The sequence below is a fragment of the Urocitellus parryii genome, chromosome 16 (assembly GCF_045843805.1).
Source record: "Urocitellus parryii isolate mUroPar1 chromosome 16, mUroPar1.hap1, whole genome shotgun sequence".
Classification (NCBI taxonomy): Eukaryota; Metazoa; Chordata; class Mammalia; order Rodentia; family Sciuridae; genus Urocitellus; species Urocitellus parryii.
The window spans coordinates 3,938,018-3,961,570 of NC_135546.1; the positions used below are offsets into that span (position 1 = coordinate 3,938,018).

The 23,553-nt window shown below is 41.5% G+C and overlaps 1 protein-coding gene across 1 annotated transcript in view; it reads left to right on the forward strand.

Moving 5' to 3' along the window:
* The window catches only part of Ppp4r2 (protein phosphatase 4 regulatory subunit 2), a 42,002-nt gene extending 30,660 nt beyond the window's left edge, over positions 1 to 11,342 (forward strand). The window contains exons 4-9 of the mRNA XM_026392685.2: positions 6,231 to 6,324; positions 7,986 to 8,023; positions 8,731 to 8,805; positions 9,020 to 9,163; positions 10,228 to 10,511; positions 10,728 to 11,342. Coding sequence (XP_026248470.1) covers positions 6,231 to 6,324; positions 7,986 to 8,023; positions 8,731 to 8,805; positions 9,020 to 9,163; positions 10,228 to 10,511; positions 10,728 to 11,044 — 952 coding nt within the window. The 3' untranslated portion in view covers positions 11,045 to 11,342. The remainder of the gene's footprint in view (positions 1 to 6,230; positions 6,325 to 7,985; positions 8,024 to 8,730; positions 8,806 to 9,019; positions 9,164 to 10,227; positions 10,512 to 10,727) is intronic.
* The last annotated feature ends 12,211 nt before the right edge of the window (positions 11,343 to 23,553 follow it).

The window sequence follows — 23,553 nt, forward strand, 5'->3', positions numbered from 1 at the left end:
ACAGTGTCAGATAAAAATTTTTTCCTCTTTGCCGGTAGGTTTTCCAATTTCTTGTTTGCTTGTGTGGTAGGTTCCTGGAGGAAGGGGGCAGCACCTTCCAGGGGAGGCTTGGGAGAGTGAGTACCCAAGCCTAGTCCTGACTCAACAGATAGGTATAGGAAGGGAAGGGTTTCTGTTTGTATTTGGTTTTATAGGACATTGAGTAATTATACAAACAAATGCTTAAGTTCTTTTAATTTTAAAGTCATTGTTTTGTCCTTTTAAAATACTTTTGAAACTGGGTGTGGTGATGCAAGTGTATAATCCTAGCAGCTTGGGAAGCAGGAGGATCAAAGCCAGTCTCAGCAAAGGTGAGGCGCTAAGCTACTCAGTGAGGCTAAATAAAATACAAAATAGGGCTGGGGATGTGGGTCAGTCAGTGGTCGAGTGCCCCTGGGTTCAATCCCCAGCCGCCCCTCCTCCAATTACTTTTGAACTTTGAAATTTTATAGGAAAAGATGGATTATAGCTACTCCCCAGAACTGAAGTTACTGCTTTTTAGGCAAGAAACACCCAAAATTAAAATAAACAAAACGAACATTTTTACTGGAATGGTCAGTTACAAGATCTTTATTGCCTCTTTATGCCCTCTGCTTGGAGCAATGAGGAGGAAGAGAGGGCATCCATTGACTCAGACCAAGGCCACGCCCCCTGAAAATCTTCCCCTCAGACATCATGAGTGTAATTTAGGAACTAACTGCTGGTAGCTAATGGTTCAGAAAGGGTTTTTGAAGGGTAGAGAAAGTAACCCACAGTCCTGGTAGTTAAACCATTTTATGATCTTCAAGTTATTTGGAAGGGAGAATGAAGAATGTGAGTTAACCTGTTAAATCCTGCTCTCAGTTGACACTGTTCTTTCAGCTGTTCTTTCTAAAATGTTTCACCTGAGTGGCAAACAAAAATGGTGTCGCTGTGTGTTTAGGAGAGTGTGGGAAAGTTGCCTAGCATGTTTGTCCAGTCAACTTCCAGATTTCTTTTCTAGTTATTCTAATGTTCATGATCAGCCAGAGTTGACTTGGCGCTGAACATCATTTCCATGATTGGTTTATGAGTGTCTTGGGAGTTTCTGTGCCCAAGAGGTGCCACTTTGAACTTTTAAAAGAACAGGGCTGAGTCTAGAGCTCAGTTGGTAGAGTGCTTGCCTCACTTTCACAAGGCCCTGCCTGCATTCAGTCCCCAGCGTGTGTTTGTGTGTGTGTCTGTCTGTCTGTCTGTCTGTCTCTCTCTCTCTCTCTCTCTCTCTCTCTCTCTCTCATACACACACACACTCGATTTCCATACTTTATGAATTACAGATTTAAAACATAGTTTTTCTGAGTTTTTTATGTTTGTCTTGGAGTCAGCTGTGGATTTCTCAGGGACTGAGAGAATGGTCCTTAGCCTTTCATTCCTTTGTTTTCTGACTGCTTTGACTCGTTTCTTTCTTGTGTAATTGGTTAAGAATTGGCATTATCTAGCATCCATTCCTCCTTTCTTGATGTGTGGTACTCTCTCTAGTAGTTACTTTCTTGAAGGGCTGGGACTGGACTTAGGCTCTGGTGCCTGCTGACAAGTGAACTACCACTGAATTACACAGCCCTAGCCCATCTAATAAAATTCTCAAAATTGAAAAGCAGGAATTAGCAGAAAATGAATTAACTTTTATTTATATTTAATCCAAATGAAATAATAATTTAGAATATTGCAGGCATTCTTGGGAGATGGTTTACGTGATTGAAAACTTGGACAGTACCATAGATTAGTTTTGGGGCATGGAATGATGCAGTTGATTTGCAACATTGGGATTGCTTCCAATTATTGACAAAATCCTAGCCTTCATTTTCTTAGATCTTTTATACTTGTCCTTTCATGATGACATTTAAGTGAGTCTCAGAATTCTTGACATTTGGTTTGAATTGTAAAATACTTGTGTATGAATGTGTGTGTGTGTGTGTGTGTGTGTGTGTTTTCATGTTCTGTACCTTGGTACACAAAGAGCATATTGTTCAAGTAGAGATAGCATTAAAGGGTTCCAAGCTTTTTTTAAAAAATATTTTAGTAATTGTTGATGGACTTTTATTTATTTATATGTGGTGCTGAGAATCGAACCCAGTGCCTCACACATGCTGGGCAAGTGTTCTACCACTGAGCCACAACCCCAGCCCCCTAATAGGGGGCTTCGTAAGCTTTTGTTAACAGGGATATTTGAGTTAGTTTCTACTTGAATAGTTAAGTTCCAATGTTAGACTAGTCAGAATATGTTTGTAGATTTTTACTCTGATAACGTCTGTGTTATATTTTATGTTCCTTTATTTTTATTTTTTGTGTGAGTAAACTTGCACCAAAAGTTTGCCTGATTTATCTTAGACCCTGAATAAGATGTGCATTTTCCTTTTTCTTCTTTCCAGTTGAATTCCTTGATATATAATCAGATAATTTACATATTTTTATAGTAAGTAATAAAAACATCAAACAGCTTAAGATAAATTTAGTCAAATTATATTCTCAGGTTAAAATTTAACAAGGAATGATATGTTTAAGGATGTTTAGCCTCATTGTTTAAAATTTATCTTTTCCTGGTCTTTATTACATGTTTTGTTTTATAGTACTAAGGCATCAAACCCAAGAGCTTTGCCCTTGCTAGACAAGCTCTCTACCCCTGAGGTACATCCCAACCCCTATAATTTCTCTTTTTGAAAAACAGCACTGAGTTGCTACTTCATGCTTAGGTATGGTTCTCTGATGTTTAACAGCTTTGTGGAGTGAGCATTTCTAAAACTTTTAGATATATGAGGCTTGGGTCTGTGTATTAAATAAATGGGGACAATGAATTCAAATGAAAATATATAACTAATATAAAAAGCATGGTCTTGTTTCGTAATGGTAGTTGCTTTTCTTGAAATTATAAAACAGTTCTGCTTTGGGCTTTATTCTTTCCCAGTTGGTCTTTGGAGAATTTGTGCCTTCCTCCAGTCTTCATTAGATGTGGATGGGATCAGGGTTATGATAGCACCAAGATTTATTTACAGAGCACTTTCTAAGATATTTTAGGCATTGTTAAATGACTTGCATATGTCATGTCATACTTGGGCCTCATAATCATTACATAAGAGCACTTAGTAGTCCCTGTTTCACAGAAGAACACGAACACTTAGAGGAAAATTCACCTTGGACTGGCAGGTTATTGTTTGTTTTTAAACCTACTTTATACTCTGTACGTTGAAAGTGAACTGCTCAACTGTTTTCCTATAGCAGTTCTGAGTAACGCCATTTGAGAACTCATTTCTTCTTGGATCCTTTACTTAATGACTTTTAAAAAAATGTTTTATTGACTTATATAGGTATGTGTGTGTGTGTGTATATATATATATACACACACACACACACACACACACACATAAAATAAGAATATAAGTTGAAATGTTAGCTAGTCATGCAAATTTTTCAGATTCATGCACACCCAGTTTTTCATCTTCCTATTAGCAGATAAGCCAACATATCATTGCAGAAGAAATTGACTAGATTTCATTTTAAATAACCCTAAGTATTTTCTTTGAAGTAAGTTACTTTACACCTTTGCTAGTGAACGTCGTTTCCCTGTCCACTCCCATTCTAGGCTTCTGCTTCATACTTTATTGAGAAGGAGTGGCATGCATGTTTTCAGACAGCACCCAACCCAATTTTTGCTCTTTATTTTTCTGAGCTCATGTGTCTTTTTAACTAGTGGTTTTTATTAGGAGAAGACTTAGCATTTCCATATGCTTTCTACTGCAAGTCAGAGAAAACACACCTTTCATACAGCCATGGTGTATGTGCATTTTTACATCTTTTAATGGCTTGCCTTGGATTAACTGTTCCCAGTTTTGTGCAAGTTCTCCTGGCATGCAGTTTATTCCATAGCAGTGTATACGAACTTGATTAGCAATTATCATCATCAGTCTGATTACTTACATGTTCTACTGTAGAGCCATGTGGTGTTTCTGGTTTGTAGTGGCCTTTATATTTATAGGATACATTAAAAAGTAAAACCTGTATGTAACATGAGACTTCAGTGCATTTTGTTTTAATATTCCTAGGGCTGAAATATTTATAAGAAATGTGAGTTTGTGTCCAACCAGTCTGAGTGAGGAAGAGTACTGCTTGGTGTGCCAGTGCCATCTGTTGGAAACTGGGTGAAGCAGTACCAGCCCACTTGATCCCAGGCTGCTGCTGCCACCATGGCATATACACACAGACTTCCAGCAGCAGGGTTGGCCTCGGCTTTACACACATTCATCAACAGAAATAGCCCAAACTGTAAATTTTAAACAGGAAGTTTAAAAGGACTCAAATGATAAAGCTAATTTTTATTTAAGAGAAAATACCTCAGGAAAGAATGGGAATATGGTATAGGAAAGAATTTTAGTTGGATAATATTAAATTATGTGTTTTAAGTACCAACCAAAGCTCCATTTGGTGCTATTCTTCATATTTCAAATAATATATAAACCCTCTTCATTATAATATTACTGTAAATAGTGAGAATAGCTTAGGTGTGGTGTTACATGTATTTAAAGTTTTAAAAGCAGTGATATAGAAGAGGGCTAACGAACAGGTATATACCTCTAATACTTGGAAATTCTGATAGTGCCTTTCGTCTACAGATAAATTTCTTATTGATGATAGTATTGTTTATTACGAGGGCCTTCCTTAGGCTTTTAGCCGAATGAGTACAAGAAGGGACAGACAATTGAGGAACTGATGTTTGTTTTTATATGCAGCTTGGGAAAAATGCTTAAAAATTTTTTATTGGTGTTGTTGCTTTTTTTGTATTAACTATAGATTTGTAATTGTAGTTTGTGTTGATAGGAATGAACAAAAAAAAGATGTGAAAAGTTACTGATTGGTTCTTAGTAAGGCTGTTGGTGTGCTTTGTACTTCTCCATTTTAAAAGATTCTTTAGTGTACTTAACACTGAGTAGATTTGCAAAAGAGATTTCAGAATATTGTCAGAAACTCTGAGAAATTTCTTCTACTAGTGACAAATGAATTTAATGTTAATAATAACAATTATTAATAGTAATAAATTAATGCTAATTATTAGTGTTACATTTCTGTATTTCTAGTTGCTTCTAGATATTTTTTATATCAGGAAAATAGTTAATCTTTTACTTTGTACCCTTTCCTCTGGGTCAGGTTTGAATGCTAATTGAGTGAAAAGACTGATTCTTGGACTTAACCAGATAACTGATACATTGTTTTCCTGTGAATAACATTTATTTTTCAAAATTTATTATAAATTAAATATACAGAGAACATAAAAAATGATGCTAAGAATATGAGAACCGAGTATAGTTTATGCAGTTAGAAAATAAACACTTTTATTTTTTAAATATATGTGGTACGGTGAAAAAGATGTAGGACTGGACATGAGGGCAGCTAGATTTGAGTCCTACCGTTACTTCTCACTAGCTGCATTACCTTGACGGGAATCCTTGGTCAAACTGCCTGGGAGAAGTAAATGACGTCGTGAATGTTGATTATTCATTTGAGGCTTTTGTGGTTTTTTCCCCCAAAGATAATGAATAGATGTGTATGGCAAATACTGAAGTCCAGAGATGTGTGTTTGTACTTTATAGCCCTATCTGTCATTTCTAGTCCTCACCATTCTGTTGTTCAATTGTAATTCTGATGAATACTAGAAGTAAATGTGAGCTCAAACTTGATATTTATAAAATGATTCTGGCTCCATGTTATGTCAGTTTTATATTTGCTGTGATCAAGTGAAAAATGTATTGTGAAAGCATTTAGTGGTTAACTGTGGTTCTTAACAAAATACTGAGTATGTTTGTGTATACTTTAAGCGATAAAGCATATAGGTTTATGTAAGCTTGTAACATTGAGCAGAATCATATTTAAAATACTTTTTCATTGGAAGGATGTGTTTTATTAGTCTATCTAGTATTAAATCATTGATACTTTTTTCAAACTTCGTATGCAGGGGGATGAGGAAAAGTTTCTGTATGTAAATAAATTGTAACTTGATTTTGTATTACCTCTCACCTTAAAGTATAGAACAGGTGTGCTTATTGTTTACTTATAAATGACTCATCCTTTTATTTCCCTTTGTAGCTTAACATGAGTGACTCAAAGCTTTAGCTACCAAAATAAGTATTATTCCTTGTTTTTTGGTAACCGGTGACCTCAATCTATAAAATTATATTCTTTTGCAGTATCCCTTTTACTATTCAGCGACTATGTGAATTGCTAACAGATCCAAGGAGAAACTATACAGGAACAGACAAATTTCTCAGAGGAGTAGAAAAGGTATTTATTTTAATTATGGGAATTATGTTAAACTGAAGCCTAATAGATTTCAGAAAAGAACATTGGGTAAGATCTTTTTCAGGCACCTTTTCTTCAGAGTTTTCTAGTCTGTCTTGAGTTTTTTCCAATTTTTTTTTTTTTTCCAAATGATATTCTGTGTTTGGGAAAAGATCTATGGGAAGGGGCAGAGGAGGACCTGAAGTGCTGATTTTTAGGAATGGAAAGAGCAGCTTATTAGATATTCATTGTATGTATTAACATATTAATGTTCTGAAAAGCTCCACAGATGATATGTAACTTTTTGGAGGTGGGTAGGTATCAAGGATGGAACTAGGGGTCACTTGATCACTGAGCCACATCCCCAGCCCTGTTTTATATTTTATTAGAGACAGGGTCTCACTGAGTTGCTTAGCACCTCACTAAGTTGCTGAGGCTGGCTTTGAACTCAAAATCCTCCTAAATCAACCTCCCAAGCTGCTGGGATTACAGGTGTGCACCACTGCTTCCAGCTGGAGATTAGGTATTTAGCTTTTCTCCTTTTGCTATGATGTTGGCTTTTGGTTTGTCACAAATGACCTTTAAGATGTTGAGGTGGCTTTGAACTCAAGATCCCCTTGCCTCAGCCCCCCAAGCCAGTGGAATTACAGATGTACGCCACCGCGTCCCACTCTAATATATAACTTTAATGTTAGAGTACTCTGTTTCACAACTTGTAGAATTGTAATTTGGTGGTAGAAATCTTTGAAATTAAGTATTGAGTAGAGAGAGGGGCAGAATCAATGTATTTGACCCTGGAAATCGTAATCCAGAACCAGTATAGTGGCTTGTAATAGTTCTTAGGACCCTTATTGAGCTAATGTTTTGTGGAACCTTTACAACCTCAATTGAGTAAGATTCCCAAACAGCAGGAAACCACAGTGGTTCATAAGTACTTATTTTTCCAACTCAAGGGCCTTGATGTCACAGTAACCTTACGAGGTAGGGGGGTGCCCTGCCTTCACATTAAGGCTGCAGTAGTTCATAATTGTGTGACCTTGGGCGAGTTACTTCACTTTCTTGTTTTTCTCCTTTGTGATATTTGAATTATAGGGCTGAGAAGCACTTACTCTTTTAAGCATATTGCCCAAAAAAGAGAGGTTCAGGTTTCTTTCCTTGGGATATATTGGTGGCTGGGTGTGGTGGCTCATGTGTATGATTCCAGCAAATTGGCAGTTGAGGCAGAAGGATCTCAAGTTCCAGGCCAGCCTTCTTAGCAACTTAGTGACACTCTGGCTCGAAGTTTTTAAAAAAGTATATATATATGGACTGGGGGTGTAGTTCAGTGGTTAGATGACCTTGGGTTCCATCCTTAGGACCATAAAAGTAAGTACAAAAAAAATAAAAACAGCAAAGAAAAAAAGTGACTCTGGATTGGATATTGCTTTATGAGGAAAGTCATTACACGTGCCCTAAGTAGGTGGCTCTCGAGTGTCTTCAGAAAAGGGCAAGGCTAGTTTCTTGTTATCAGTTTTCATTTTTAACCATTTATTGTCTTTTATTAGCAAACTGGAATTATTGGAAACAGCCCACTAAGAGTGATTTTGAGAAGTTAGAAACAAATTATTAAACCTTTATATTATATTTGTTTTCTCTCATTAAATCAACAATTTTTGTTATTGCAGAATGTGATGGTTGTTAGCTGTGTTTATCCTTCTTCAGAGTAAGTATAGTTTTTTTTTTCTAATTTTAATGTTATTATGTTTTAGTACATTATTAAAATACTGACTTTTTGTATTATGAACCTCTCACCCAGTCCCCAGAGTAGACTGTGACCAATAATATTACGTATGTGTTTTACAAGTAAAGAGATGGGCCATCTTCTGTAATTCTCATGTTGCTGATGTTATGTGGTGTCCTGGCACCAGAGCCCCCTGATGCCCTTGTAAGGCATGACTCCTAGGTTTGAAGCAGACACTGGATGGCATTCCTCTTCAGGCGAAGAAGAATTTGTTGTTGTTGCCATTCATACCCTGAAGCAAAGACTTGGTTTAGGGTACATTTCCTCAATCTTGGCATTACTGAGCTTGGGACCAGATAGTTTTAGTTATACATAGGTGTTCTGAGAACTGCAGGTTTAAGTATCTCTGGTCTCTGTCCACTGAGGCCAGAAGTGTCCATGCTTCCCACACCAACACCTGTGGTAGTGGGGGAGGGTGGCCCCCACTGAGGACCGTTGGTTCGACCTCAGCTGCTTCTGCTTTCTTGGGTGGCAACTGTGTGAAGTCTCCTTCACTGTTAGCAGGATCCCTGCATTCATCAGTGTGTGTTTATATTGGTTCCCACAGAAGTCTGGGTGTGTGGCAGTTAAAAACCTACAAGACCTTTCAGACCTAGAGTTCTTATAAAAAAATTTTTTTTTTCTTGTAGGAAAAACAATTCAAATAGTTTAAATCGAATGAATGGTGTTATGTTCCCTGGAAATTCACCAAGCTACACTGATAGGTGAGACTAGCAATTTTTATATACTTGAGCTTGCATTTTCCTGAATTTGAATAGCAGACTCTGTGTACTTTTTAAAATTGGATGTTTTATGGAGGATATAGGATGTGCTTCACTGAATTTGTTAAAACAAATTTGTGATGTGTTCTCATGAATGTCCTTTGGGAGGGGGATGGCTTTTTACAAAAGGGGGAAATGATGGTGGTGTGTCTTACAGGTCTAATATAAATGGGCCTGGAACACCCCGGCCACTGAATCGACCAAAGGTGTCTTTATCCGCCCCCTTGACAACCAACGGTTTGCCCGAGAGCAGTGACAGCAAAGAGTCAAACTCACCACATAATGAAGAAAAAAACCACAGGTTTGTGTGTGCTCTATGTTTAAAAACAGAAGGCTGTTTTCACCAGACATTAACGTTTATTGATGGTTTTCAGGACCCAGGTACCATTGACAGTGTACAGTCGGCTTTTCCGCCTGTGGGCTCCACATTTGTGGATCCAGCCAACCAAGGATCAAGACTATTTGGGAGGGCTGGGGTGTGGCTCAGAGGAAGAGTGCTTGCCTAGCATGTGTGGGGCGCTGGGTTCGATCCTCAGCACCACATAAAAATAAAGGTATTGTGGCCACCTTCAACTAAAAAATAAAAATATTTTTAAAAAGAATATTTGGGAAAATAAACAGTATGTCAGTAGTAGGCATGTGTAGACTCTCTCCCCTTCCTGTTCCCTAGACAGTGGAGCAGAACAGGTGTTACCTGGACTCGTGCTGTGTCAGAGTTGCGAGTGACTGGGCTGTCGGGAGCCCTGGGGAGGACATGTGTGGTGCTGTGCAGAAAGGTGTGCCATGTTGAGCCAGGGCTCCGCAGACACTGAGGGCAGGCAGGGTTGCAGTTTTGTGGTAGGATCTTTGGCTCTCTTTAACACAGAGTAAGGTAGACAAAAGACTTATTAAAAAGCTGATTTGGGGGAGATTATCGCACATAGGTTCTGTCCCAAGGAAGTAAAGTAGTCATGATTCAGTTTTTGTCTTTTTTTCAAAAGTTACTTGAGAAAAGAAATTGAAATTCTGAGTAGTTTCTTAGTATGGGTTATGAAAGGGAACTTTTTATTTTACTTCAGAGTTTCTCTGTCACATTAAGGGGAAAGAAGACTAAGTGAGAGGACTTGAGTGTGTAAATCTGGGGGACCTCTAGTTTCAGGGTAACAGTATTTAACTTACTGGGAAATGCCCAGAAAAGTGACACTAACTTGGTGACTCGGCACTAATGAGAAACATTCATGGAACAGTTAGGTTGCCTTGAAATTATTCTCTAATGTTTTTCTTCAAACAGATATGACAGTGTAACTTTGGCACTAAAATACAATTTAAAAGAATGTAGAAGTTGAGGAAAATAGTATTAATGACACTTTAAAACAACATTTTCAGTGACTCTCCAGCATCTGAATCAGAAGGGTCTTCAGTGAGTCCTATAAAAAACAAACATTCAGATGACGACGCCGTGGAGGCTGAAGGGCATGAGGCCAAAAGACTCAGGTTTGACAGAGACGGGGAAGTCAGAGAGACGGCCAGTCAGACCACGTCCAGTGAGGGGGCCTCGGTCCTGGCGGAGGACGCGGAGGCACCATCATCATCTCAGGACAAGGACAAAGGAAGTAGTTGTACCCAGCAGCACTGCACAGAAGAGGAGGAGGAGGAGGAGGAAGAAGAAGGTATTTAGAGACATCTGTAGAAGGGTGTGCTTTCTTGTTTTTCGTGAAAGAACTTAACATAATGGAACTCCTTACAGTGCTGATGTTGGCCCCTGTGTGTACTTGCTCCTGAGTTTGAGGGGAAATTAGTTGACTGTAGAATATCAGAATTCATGACACGTGACTGGAGGTATTTTGAAAATACATTTAACTACAACAACATTTGCTTATTTTTAGAGTCTTTTATGACATCAAGAGAAATGATCCCAGAAAGAAAAAATCAAGAGAAAGAACCTGATGATGCCTTAACTGTGAACGAGGAGACCTCTGAGGAGAGTCAGGCGGAGGAATCAGCTGTGTCTCGAGCTGAGAAGGATTTACATTCTGAAGGGAGTGACACCCCAGGCCCTGTAAGTAGTGGTTCTGACTGCCACCAGACAGAAGAATCAGTAGGATCCAGTTCCAGTAAAACTGGAGAGGTTCTCTCAGAATCCTCCATGGAAAATGACGAGGACGCCACCGAAGTCCCCGAGGAACCAATGGAGCAAGACTGACTACTTCACCACATTTAGATGCCGTATTTTACATACAGTTCTGGTTTTACACTGTATAAAACTTTTATGTAATAAAGTGGACCTTTAGTTTTACAAGAGAAAGAGAAGCAGGTTGTTAAAGTACTTTAAAAAGTACTTTAAGTGTGAATCCTGAAAGAGTTGTACATGTAAGAACTGTGAATAGCAGCTCCTCTGGGTCCTGCTTACCGCCATCTATTTTTTGTTTTTGTTTTGGGGGATTTTTCTGTTGTTGTTTCTGCCTTTTTTTTTTTTTCTCTCTTTCCTTTTTTTTTTTTTTTTTTTTTGGTGTCTGGTCAAATCAGTGGTTTGTGTATAGATTTTTTTTTTTTTAATTTAGAAGTTTTTAAACTGGAACATTATAATTACAATTTTGAAAACCTTTCAAGATTATCACATTTAGTTTATATATGTGCAAGAAAGCTTTACATCTTGTCTCTTTTTGACAGCTGTAGCAGATTTCATATTTTGGTCATAGTTTCAACATTTTAACATGTGAATTATAGGGTTTCATGCTGGTTTCCAGGTTTTATTGGTTGACTATGTACAATGGAACTTTAAGTCATATATACATACATATATATATACATATATATATATATAATTCTAAGGGGGGAAATGTTATATTTTTCTGTTTCTATAAGAGATGAATACAGTGGATAATTTTCTATTGGTGATGATTGAGTTCACCTCTTTCACGAGACATTTTCTTTCTCTTCTGAGTAATTCACATAAAATCTGGCCCTGTGAAACCCTGGAAATCTAAGTCTGTTGTAATACCAGGTTAAACACATTCCAAGAGATCTGTTCAAACTAGAATTCTTTTGTATACTTCAGAGGTGCCTGATAAAAGACTTCATTATTTATGAGAAAATGTGCTTTATCTTGGGAATTGTGTTCACACATCAGCTGACTGTTCTCCTGAGTGAATGCTTATGAAGCTGACACGAGCCCATCTCAGAAGAACCAGGCAGGTTCCTTAAACTTTTGCTTGCTTTTCTGAACATTGTGAATATTACACATTTCTTTCTAAATTATTCTAGAGTATGCAAATGTCAATGGTATGAAACACCACTGTACTGGAAGAATTAATATATTACTTTAGTAATGTACCTGAGCTAAAATGACTGAAGCTTTAGGGGGTGCATAGAAACCACCATAATTTGTATGACATTTTGAAGTGAATTAATATTTTTGAACATGCTTCTTCGACAGCCAGTGTTATATTTTTCAGATCAACACAAAGCACAATGATTACTCTAAACTCAATATTTTCAAATTCACATATTTAAAGTCATGCAAGCTGCAACTTCCCTGTCAAAATTACTGGCTGCCAAATTTATACCTGTTTCTTCAGCTGTACCTTTTGATATTTAGAATTTTTAAATTTCTGTAAAGTAGATTTTGTAGAGTGTAATGTGTTCACTGCCTTTGTGAAGCGGTATATAATTGTATGATTTCTGTGTGTAAACCGAATGCTTGGGCTTTCAATACAGTATTCATATGAAGCAATAAATATTCATGTTATGAAATACTCGAGTACATTTTTATCAAAATACAAAAGTATCCCTTTTTTTAGTTTCAGATACCTGAAGTACACAGATGAACTTATAAAAAACATGCAAACAATTTCTCACACTGTATCATATGCTTTGGGTGATTTGGAGGGAAACCACAAGTTTTGCATTTTGACTACTTAAATTGCTATGACTAAAAAATACCCAAATGATTGGACGCCACGTATGTTTGTAGGGTATATACTACTGACTGACTTGACAGGTTCACAAGCAGCTCGATGATATATTTATGAATATGTCTGATAGTTAAAAACTGAATATTGATTTACTGTAATAAGAGGGGGGAATCAAACGTTGTAAATTTTAAAAATTTTTTGCGATGATGTTAAAATGAAGCAATTTTAATGTGACTTTCATTCATAGTGACCTGTTACTTTATTTTGTTGAGGGATATTTTGCCAATGAGAACAGATTTTAAACATTTTAAGTTTAGAAATTTAGGAATTTTCTTTAGAATATTTATGAAATTATTGTCAATAAACCTATTCTTTAATCTCCTGTGACCTTTTGATATGTTTTATTTTAATTATAGTGCCATGGACCACTTGTAAACAGATCTTTACTTTTGTCCGTTATAAGTTGAAGATTTAGCATCATGACTTTGAGGTCTGTGGTTTTATTTGTAAACTTGCAATTGCTATTTTTGCAAGGGCAAATGTATTTCTTTATTAAATAAAGTACAATAATGGTGAATGTACCAAAATGACATCACTTAACTCTATGAGGGATCTGCATTTTAATCTATAGTTTTAATTGTTTTAATATTTATTAGATGTTCACATGTCGATCATAGATCAAAATTGTTGCTGTTTATACAGATAACTGTGGAATGCTGATGGAGTATCTTCTTTAGGATAGGTGGAATACTTCTGTCATTGAATTGGGAACCTAGTTGAGCTGGCTTTAGATATTGGTGGCCATTGGGAAGTAAATCTCCACAGATGTGCAGATGTGCACTTTGACAACTGCACCAGAGAACATCAGGCCTGAGGTCAGCGGGCTGACTGGTGCACGGCTGGTTTTTTTCAGCTCATTTCCTTAACACATGGAACAAAGTGCTATCAGGAAGTTGAAATGGAGAAGCAAGGCTTGAGTGATTAAAGGTATTTTATTTTTTGACCTTGAACAGATCCTTTACCTGTTGCTCTAGTCTTTGAACCCAACGTGTAAAAATAATTTGGAGATGCTAAGGAGGAAAGACAATTTAAATATAATGTGTTTTTATCACTCTTCCCTTTTAAAAAGTGAAAACAAAAATTCTCTTACATTTTTTGGAAAATAAATCTTTTCAGTTCCAGAAATATAGCAGAACAGAAATTAATGAAAATGTTATATTTCAAATGTTGATTATTAGATAGATTTAATCCACTTAGTACTTATCTGCATCTACACCTTTCAGGAGTGTAGCCTGAGTGATGGGGTTGCCCATCAGGGAGTAAGAAGCATTTGGTGTGCAAAGGCCTCCCAAAGGACGGGGCTGGATGGCGTGGCCTGTTAAGCATTGAGGTTCAGAGTATTTTATTTTGCTGGTGTAGATAGGCATGTATTTATGCATTTGTAAAATCGGCAACTTCTCAAATAATGTAAATGTAATATACTAGTTCACTTATAAAGGTACTTGGGCAGAATCTAAAGCTGCTGCAATGTTTGATTTGTGAAAAAAATGTAACATGGTAAGGATGAAAATGTAACTTGCAGAACCAAAGGAAATAAACATTTGGGTAGTGCTTCAGATTGTCTTCTGAGCAGGAGTTTTTTTAAATGGATTGATTTTGATAAAACGAAGGTCAGTTCTCCGGAGATTTGTGCTACTCATAAAATGGATGAATGGAAAAACACCTTGTAATTTCATATGGAATTATTAAAATTAGGTTTACTGGGTTATTGGCCTCGTAAGGATGCTAGTATGTATTGGTTAGAATACATCTTTCACATTTAAGAAATAATCAGTACACTTCAGAATTTTATTTCAACTTGGAGCCTAGATTACTTTGCCAAATAAATGTATTATTTTCGTAATGCAATAAAATATAAATTAGAAGACTACCTTCCTGTGTGGAATGACTTTTTTTACTGGTTCACCCCGCCCGCCCCTGGCCCACCTTAGATAGTCGGATCAAGAGCATTTTCTGATCTCTGAAAAGAAGCTTAATGTGTAACTGTTACAGTCCTGCTTCTTAAGTGATCTTGGCGTGTTCAGTAGGGAGGTGGAGCAGAGTTGATTGGAAAGTTGTGGGCTTTTTCCTGACATTTTAAGCCTGATTATCTGACCAAATCCAGATTTATCCAAGTAAAATTTCTGCTGGCTGATTGGTCACAAGTGCATGCCCAGCTCTCCTGAGTCCCACTTTGAGTCCCTGTGTGGGAAGAAGTGTGGTACTTGGAGAGGTGGGTTGTTTGACTTGCAGTTCCATTCTTTGTACCTATCACTGGGTGGCAAGCAGGGAACTTCTTTCAGCTTCTTCATATTTGATCTCTGTAACATCCCCCACTGAATTTTATTTGCTAAAGATTAGTTTGTGGGAAGACTGATTTTTTTCTCCCACTGACCAATAATTAGATTTCTGACTACTTTGCTGTCTAATGAGCATATTTCTGTTCCTTCTAGCAGTTATAGTCTGCAAACTCCATGGGTTAGCTCATTTTGCAACATTACAGCTCAGTTTGGTGCTTGGCCAATGGGTGAGTCAAAAGCAACTGGGCTAGGAGGACCCTGAGTGATTCCTTAGTTTTACTAGTCCTTTTTCTATGTTGAAGGTACTGAGTTCATCCCTAAACCTTTCTGAGATGCTAGGTTCGTGGAGTTGAGAGCAGTGCACGCTACTAGACTTGCTTAGAGATCATTATGCAGTTGGACTGTGTTACCAAGTATGAGCACCCCATGAAAGATGTCTGTGAATATCATACCAGCTACCCCTGACCTATGAAAAGCACAGCATAGCTCTCTGCTGGAGGGTAGGTGCTTCTGGGAGGTGGTGTTATTAGGCCACCCAAGTCCTGCCTTAGAGGTTGCTATGGGACTTGGTCTTGGGTCAATAATATTTGTATCAAGAAATTGTGGCTCAGTGGTAGAGCACTTGCCTAGTATGTGTGAGGCACTGGGTTCAGTCCTCAGCACCACATAAGAAATAAATGAATAAAATAAAGATATTGTGTCCAAAATAAAGATATTGTGTCCATCTACAACTAAAAATGTTTAAAAAACAAAATTGTGGGCCAGGCATAGTGGTGCATCCCTGTAATCCCTGATACTTGGTAGGCTGAGGCAAGAGGATCAAAGTCAATTTCAGCAACTTGGCAAGACTCGGTCTCAAAAAGGGGGGGAGTATGTCTCAGTGGTTAAGCACCCTGGCTTCAGTCCCTAGTACCAAAAGAAAAACTTGCCACAGATGGTGATGTGAGATTTTTAAAGCTGTTTATATTTGCTAAGAATTTTAGGGGTGAATGTGGCTAGTATTCATTTTGAATCCTACTCTTCTTTGCATTGCACAAAGTTCTGCAGCTTAGAAGGGTGAGTCTCGTTAATGGTGACTGACAGTTCCTCTGTGCAGTAGGGAGTGTGTGAGGTCCCACTTTCAGCCTGAGTTGGTATCTAAAGTTAATTTACTTGGTTGGAATTCAGGATACAGTTGTTCAAAAATGATTAACACTGCAGCTAAGGCCATTATACCCGAAGCTGTTTAGTCCTTAAGGTGAGTGTGTTATAGCAATTAAGTAGCAATAATAACATTTGTTGGAAAAATGAGTGAGGTGCTCCAGAGTTGTGCAAAAACCACTTCTCCCGGCAGTGCGAGCAAGGATTCCAGGTGGAGACGTCAGGGTCCAGTGGTGGCTCAGCAGCTCACCAAGTATGTTTCGCTAGAACCAGGGATTTGATACACTGTACCAACTATATCTCTATATTTGTTGTCTTTTGGTCATAATACTTGATATTTCAAGATTGAACATTTGAAGTATATTCCAGGTACAAGAGCTAGAGAACAGTTCCCAATGTTTTTCTTAAGTGTTCTAAAAAAAAATGGTAAGGCACAGAAAGAAGTCCAGGTGTCTTTTCAGCTTGGATTCCGTGTATCACCGTTATTACACTTTTTGCAGCAGAGGAAGGATACAAAAAAGCATTGGTGTCCTTAGGTGGCAACTTGCATAGTTAATGTGCATTTCAGGGCTGAAGGAATAAATGAATGAATAAAATAAAGGTATTGTGTCATTTAGACTCAGCCCAGTTTTGACCTTTGGGTAATTTCATTACCTGTTGAAGAGTGGGCAAAAAATGTGAGTTGTTTGGATTTTGCAGTTTTGCAGTGCGAGGGACGAACCCAAAGCCTAGCATGTGCTAGGCAGGCGCTCTGCCACTGAGCCACACCCCAGACCGGCAGTGCAGGTGTTTAACTCAAGGTGGTCTATGAGTTGAGGTGCAAGGAGAGCTGGGCTCCTCCCTTAGCTTCACAGTAAGGCGGGGTGACCTCACCGCCCCCAGCTGGGGAAAAGGCACATGGTCCCTGAAGAGGACAGTAGTTTTATTGGAATCCGAGTGCAGGTTTCAGTCTTGGTCAAGACCAAGATAATAATAGCACTAGTTATGCACTTACTGTTTGCTCCACATTGCCTCAGTAAATGTCACCCACTATGTGTTATTTGCCTTCCCATGACATTAATATTTTGTGGGTAAGATGTTTGAGGTAAAGACAGACACTTCCCCTGGGACCCTTCAGAAGTAGATCAAAACCAGGGTCAGGGACTCTGTGTTGCTAGCCCGTTGGTTTTGCCCATTAGGCGTAGGCACTGTCTGGTCTTGGGAGACTTGCCAGGTCTGGGTGAGAGTGGCACCTAGGAGGTAGACAGAGAAGGCCACTCCAGACCTCCAGGTTTCTCGGAGCTGGTAGGTGAGTCCTCCTTGTGCACAAAACCCCAAGCTGCTTCTGGGTGATCACTCTGCAAGCTTTTCTGCTGCACCTGACCATTCTAAGTGGATCGTTCATGTTTTTCCAGCTACACATCTTAACACATGATCTATTGCTTTATTTATTGTGGGGGAGGGTACCAGGGATTGAACTCAGGAGAACTTGACCACTGAGCCCCATCCCCAGCCCTATTTTGTATTTTATTTAGAGACAGGGTCTCACTGAGTTGCTTAGCACCTCGCTGTTATTGCTGAGGCTGGCTTTGAACTTGGAATCCTCCTGCCTCAGCCTCCCGAGCTGCTGGGATCATAGGCATGTGCTACCGTGTCGGGCTATTGTTAAATTTATTTTTAAAATTAGATAATTCATGTCCAATAAAAATTCAAGGAGAACAAGATGGTGTAGATCAGACCGTGGCCCATACCCTTGCTTCTAAAGTCCTGAGTTGGACCCCCCTCTTCCCCACCCCAGAGGCAGGTGCTCTGACCATAGGACACAGGACTCCAGAGCCAGGATCGTGTAGTTGGGTTCCTTGGGCTCGAACCCCAGCTCTGCCACTTGGCTGTGATCTCGTGCCTCTGTAAGATAAGGAGAATGCCGTGCCTGCCCGTGCTGGCCTGTGCCAGTCAGCTCTGGATCACTGTGGCCAAAATACCCAACAAGAGCAACTTGGAGGAGGAGTTTATTTATTTCTGCCTGAGATGAGGCAGATCATGGAGGAGGAAAACCTGCTTGGTTCGTGGTTCAGGAAACATGGGAAGGGAAGGAGTAGTGCCGAAGAGGCCCCCTTGCGGCCATGTGCCACCTGCCGACTGTTACCACTCAGTACACCAGTCCTTTCGAATTATTAATTCGTCAACTAGATCCCCACTGCTGACGATGCAGCTCTCACAATCTAGTCATTTAATCTGTCTCTGCATTAGCAGAGGAGATTCTGGGGGGCGCCTCCTATCGACACCCCAGCAGGCTGCAGTGAAGGTTTTCCACTGAGAGAGCCTGGCAGGGGTTGAGCCCTGCAGGCACATCAGTTCAAGACCACATCCACCAGCGGCCATGTCCTGAGATCATGATTCACCTTTCAAACTGGGCGGTCACCACTGCTTCTCCTCCTGGACTTTCCTTCCATGGTGAACGCACACCACGGACCTTGAGAGGGTCTCTTGTCTTGAGAGGGTCTGTTGCACTGCTTTGGCTTGTGATCCGTGACCCTACCCGAGGCCCTTCCTTAGGGCTCTGCAAAACTCTGGGTGGTGGCTTGGTAAGAAAACACAAGGCTGCAGTCATTCCCACGGTGACCAACACCTGCTTTACAAAGGCAACCTCCTTTGTAAAATTGTTTCCACGATTTTGCTGTTTGTACTGATGGGACCATAGCGTGGTTTCGCTGGGACGGTTTCTCTGGCCGTGAACTCTGGCCTACCGGAGCAGCCTCACGGAGCAGCCTCCCGTCCCCCCCCCCCCCCCCCATCCTCCGCGGGATCCAGAGCAGCTTGTGGGTTTCCCAGGTGTTAAAAGCAGTGCCTTCGAGTCAGAGCCAGACACCCGGGAGAGCACCGCCCATCCGTGCAGGCTGTGGTCTGCCTATCTGTTCGTCCTTAGAGATTTACTAAGGCGCTACCCAGGAGGCTAGTCCCGGGATGCCACAGTAAAGGAGACAGACAAGATGCGTGGAAATCGATACGAGAGGGGGGTACCCGCTGTGAATCTGAACAAGCCCCGGGGAAGACTGAGGGGTGCCAAGTTTGCTTTTCAGTGCCTTGTGTCCCCATTGGCATCTCGAGTGTGGTGGCGACTGTCCCCTCCTGCAGGGGCTGGTCATCCTCAGAGGCAGCCACTGCCAGGCTCTGAGAAAGCCCTTGCATCCTGAAGGGGGTCTCTCTGGGTCCCCCATCTCCGTCGTCCTCATGAACTCTCAGTGAACGACCAGGTCTGACTCTCGTGATCGTGCGCAATTTAATGACATTCCCTTGCACCCAAGCAGGTGTCCGGAGATAAGTTTTTTTTTTTTTTAATATTGAAAATCTGTGGGGTGCGTGGATCTTCGGGAATGCAGGCACATTCTTTTTTAGAAAAACCAAATCCTAGGGTATGAGAAACAGCTGCTGCGAGGAGGAGGCAGGCAGACCCAGGAGGGCAGGGTGCGATGTATTGCTTACTTACGGACAGACAGACGTGTGGTCACGGGGTGACAGTAAGACAAGGGGGTCCCCCAGTGTGGGTAAGAAGGAGGAGGCTTCTGTAGTGGTCAGGACAAGAGTGACTTCCTCGAAGTCAGATGGTGGTGGAAGGGTTTCAAGGGAATATCAAAGGGACAGAATCCTGGTTGTGATGTTTGTAGAATGTGGGGAAACCACTTGGGTATCAGACCAGGGCTCATGGGGACAGTCGCTGTAAGGACCTTGCTTAGCATCTGGATGGCCATCTTTTTTTTTTAATATATATATATTTTATTTTTTAGCTTTAGGTGGACACAATACCTTTATTTTATTTTTATGTGGTGCTGAGGATCGAACCCAGTGCCACACGCATGCCGGGTGAGCGTGCTACTACTTGAGCCATATCCCCAGTCCCCATGTTTTTATTTTTTATTTTTTTTGGGGGGGTGGGATTGAACTCAGGGACACTCGACCCCTGAGCCCCATCCCCAGCCCTATTTTGTATTTTATTTAGAGTCAGGGTCTCACTGAGTTGCTTGGGACCTCGGTTTTTGCTGAGGCTGGCTTTGAACTTGTGATCCTCCTGCCTCAGCCTCCCGAGCCGCCACTGGGAATGCAGGCGCGCACCATCGCGCCGGTCAAAGTTGTTGTTTTTCATAAACAGTGAAATAAGTCAGTCTTCCCTGACCCCCCAGTTTGGTCTTTTTCCTTTGCTATTTATCGCATGATAGAAAAAAAAAAACTCACAAGAAAAAAAGGTTTGCATTTATTTGACTTTGTGAACAAAAAGTTCCCAATTTTAAGCCCCCCTTTTAAGTTAAATGGATCACTTCTGACGTTTAACACTTGGCCTGCTTGGGCTTGGCGTGTTCTATCATCCTGATGACTGTGTGGGTGGACGGGCCAGCACGGGTTGCACCCCTCATCACCTGGACGCAGACTTGTTCCCGCTTGGTCCCCACGACCCTCCGTCCCCTCTCAGGTGCCGATCCCACTCCTGCTTATGGAGTTTATGGAGCTGACCTTCGAGGGTAGCCGGCGACTCTTTAGGGCTCTGAGTTTTTCAGATCTAATCTTTCTTCTTCTTTGTTTTCACCGGAACTGGTGCTATTCCAGAAAAAAAAAAAAAAAAAAAGATTTTTGAAGTTTTAGTTCAGATCCTCATATCTATCTCTTTATTTAACATTTTATCCTTTTTCTTTCTGTGGTAGTGGGGGCTGAACCCAGGGCCTCCCGCGTCCTGGGCAAGTGCTTTACCACTGAGCTCCATCCTCGGCCCCTTCGCTTTTATTTTTTTTGCTGTAGGGGATTGCACCAGGCCCTCGAGCAGGCTCAGCCTGGCCCTCCCATGAGCCACACCCCAGCCCCTGGGTGGTAAGACATTTTTAGATTCACAGTGGAAGAGTCCACATCTTGATGATGTTGGATCTTCCTCACGGAGAACTTGGTGGCTCTCTGTTCAGCTGCTTTTGTGACTTCAAAAACATTGAAGTTTTAGCCAGGGGCGATGGCGCACGCCTGTCATCCCAGTGGCTCGGGAGGCTGAGACAGGAGGATGGGGAGCCTAAAGCCAGCCTCAGCAATAGTGAGGCGCTAAGCAACTCAGTGAGACCCTGTCTCTAAATAAAATACAAAATAGGGCTGGGGAGGTGGCTCAGAGGTTGAGTGTCCCTGAGTTCAATCCCTGGTACCTCCCACCCCCCCCCAAAAAAAATTAAAAAATCAAAACATTTAAATCTCCCCTCCGAGTTTTGCATGTGCCCTGTTAAGTTTGTCTCTGAGCCCTTTACCTATTCTGTTTTCTGGCTCAGAGACTCATCAGCCAACGGCAGCCCACGGACTGTTTCCATCCAGCTCATGAGACAAGAATGGCTCGCACATTTTAATGGGACTGGAAAAGAATCGAAAGAAAAGCAGCAACACTTCCAGATGTGAAACATGATCTGAGATCCAGATGTCGGGATCCATATTACGGTTTTCTTGGAAGCCGGCCTCACCCCGAGCAAGGACCGGTTGTTTTCACCTGCAGGTCCGCCCTCCAAATTCAGAGTCACTTGTGACTAGCCTGGTCCTGCTTCTGACAATTCAGAACCCAGCTGAAGATGAGGGGAAATGAGCAGGAAGTCTTGAAGGGCCTACGGATAACTGAAATGCCCGGAATGTCTGCAGTGGAGAAATAAACTGAAGTACCACTGACCATTTTTTTTTCTTTTTTTTTTTTTTTTTTTGGTACCAGGAATTGAACCCAGGGGCGCTTAACCACTGAGTCACATCCACAGCCCCCTTTTTAAAAGTTTTTATTGAGAGACAGGGTCTCACTGGGTTGCTTAGGGCCTCGCTAAGTTGCTGAGGCTGGCTTTGAACTCACCATCCTCCTGCCTCAGCCTCCCCAGAAGCTGGGATGACAGGCGTGCACCACTGCGCCCGGCACCGTTGACCAGAGATTGAGAGTCCGTGTTCTCTTCCAGGTGAGCTTTGCAGTCTTCTTTCACGTGTCCATTTTTCTCCTGAGAGGTGCAGAATCTGCTCTGGGGAAGGAAGGAGAGCTTCAAACCACCTGCCATGTAACCTGTTCGCCAAAGAGAAATGGCAAGGTGACCTTGGAGCTACCATGTCCAGTTTTTCATGTTTTTATGGTCCGTTGTGACCCAGCAGAAAGAGAGCCAGGAGGGCAGGTGCCGGAAGCCAGGTGAGGGTCCTGGCCTCCTGTTCAGAGTGGCCACCGCAGCTGCTCTCCTCCCAGGCGTCTGGATGATGGACAGCTGGCCCCTCTCCTCCATGGTACCTCCCCTTCCTCATGGAGGAGGTGGGTTCTCAGACTCCAGAGTGGTCTCTGCTATAATGGTGATCTGGTAAAAACTAGGCTACTAGAGGTCTGGCCTAAAGATGTACATTCCACCCTCATCTGTAATAAGACCTAAGGCCACGGAAATTTATTCCAGGGTCATTTATCTGAAAAAAAGCTGAAAAACGTTATTTTACCATGTTCTTCACCAAGAGTCCCTGGCTGGGGATCGTGAAGGGGTCTCTCTGTCTGGGCACAGGGGGCAGTGATCCCTCGGCATAGAGCCCATCCCCGGGGCGCCAACCTGTGCTCAAGTTTTCACTGAAAACTCTGCAGAAATCAAGGACGAGAGGCAGATTTTTTCGTAGAACTAAATGGAGCAGTTGGTGATGCTAAGCCCGCCTCTCCCCTGCCTCGCTGAAACCCCCCTTCTTTTAGGCAACGGTGGGCTAGAGGGCGAGTCTGAAAGGATCCCCCACTGGGTGCCCAGCCACCGGCTTCCCATCCCCTCCCTTCCCCGGGAAGCTGCAGAGGTGCCAGCCTGTGCACCCCAGCCCAGCCTCTTCAGGGAATCCATGCAATTCAGCTGCCCAGGCTGGGGTGTCCCCGCAGGGGAAAGTTCTGAGTCCCCTCCGCTGGCCTCTTCTGCATGCACCTCTAGCCACCCCAGGCTTTAAAGTGACCAGCCACCTTCTGCCCCCAGGAATCCAGCATGTGTGGAAAAACCAGACCTGACCCCAGAGAGGGCAGAAATGCACTGGTCACCAAGACCCAGGCGTTGGGAGTCAACCCCGTGCCCAGTGGATCTGCCCCAATCCCAGATCGTGTGGTCAGTAGAAACCTGAAACTGGGATGGGCTGATGAGACCCTCCAGCGAAGGCATCTCTCTGCGAGTGTCACTGGGTTTTGAACTCCCGTGTTTGTGAAGATTCCTTTACAGTAGGAAGAGTCCCTCCTCCAGCCTCCTCCCCCACCCCCAGCAAGCGCTTGGCAAAGTACTCTGCAGACGCCTTATTTCAGCCGTTGATGTGAAGCTGATGTCGTGGACACTACCTACAAGTTGGTTCCTGGA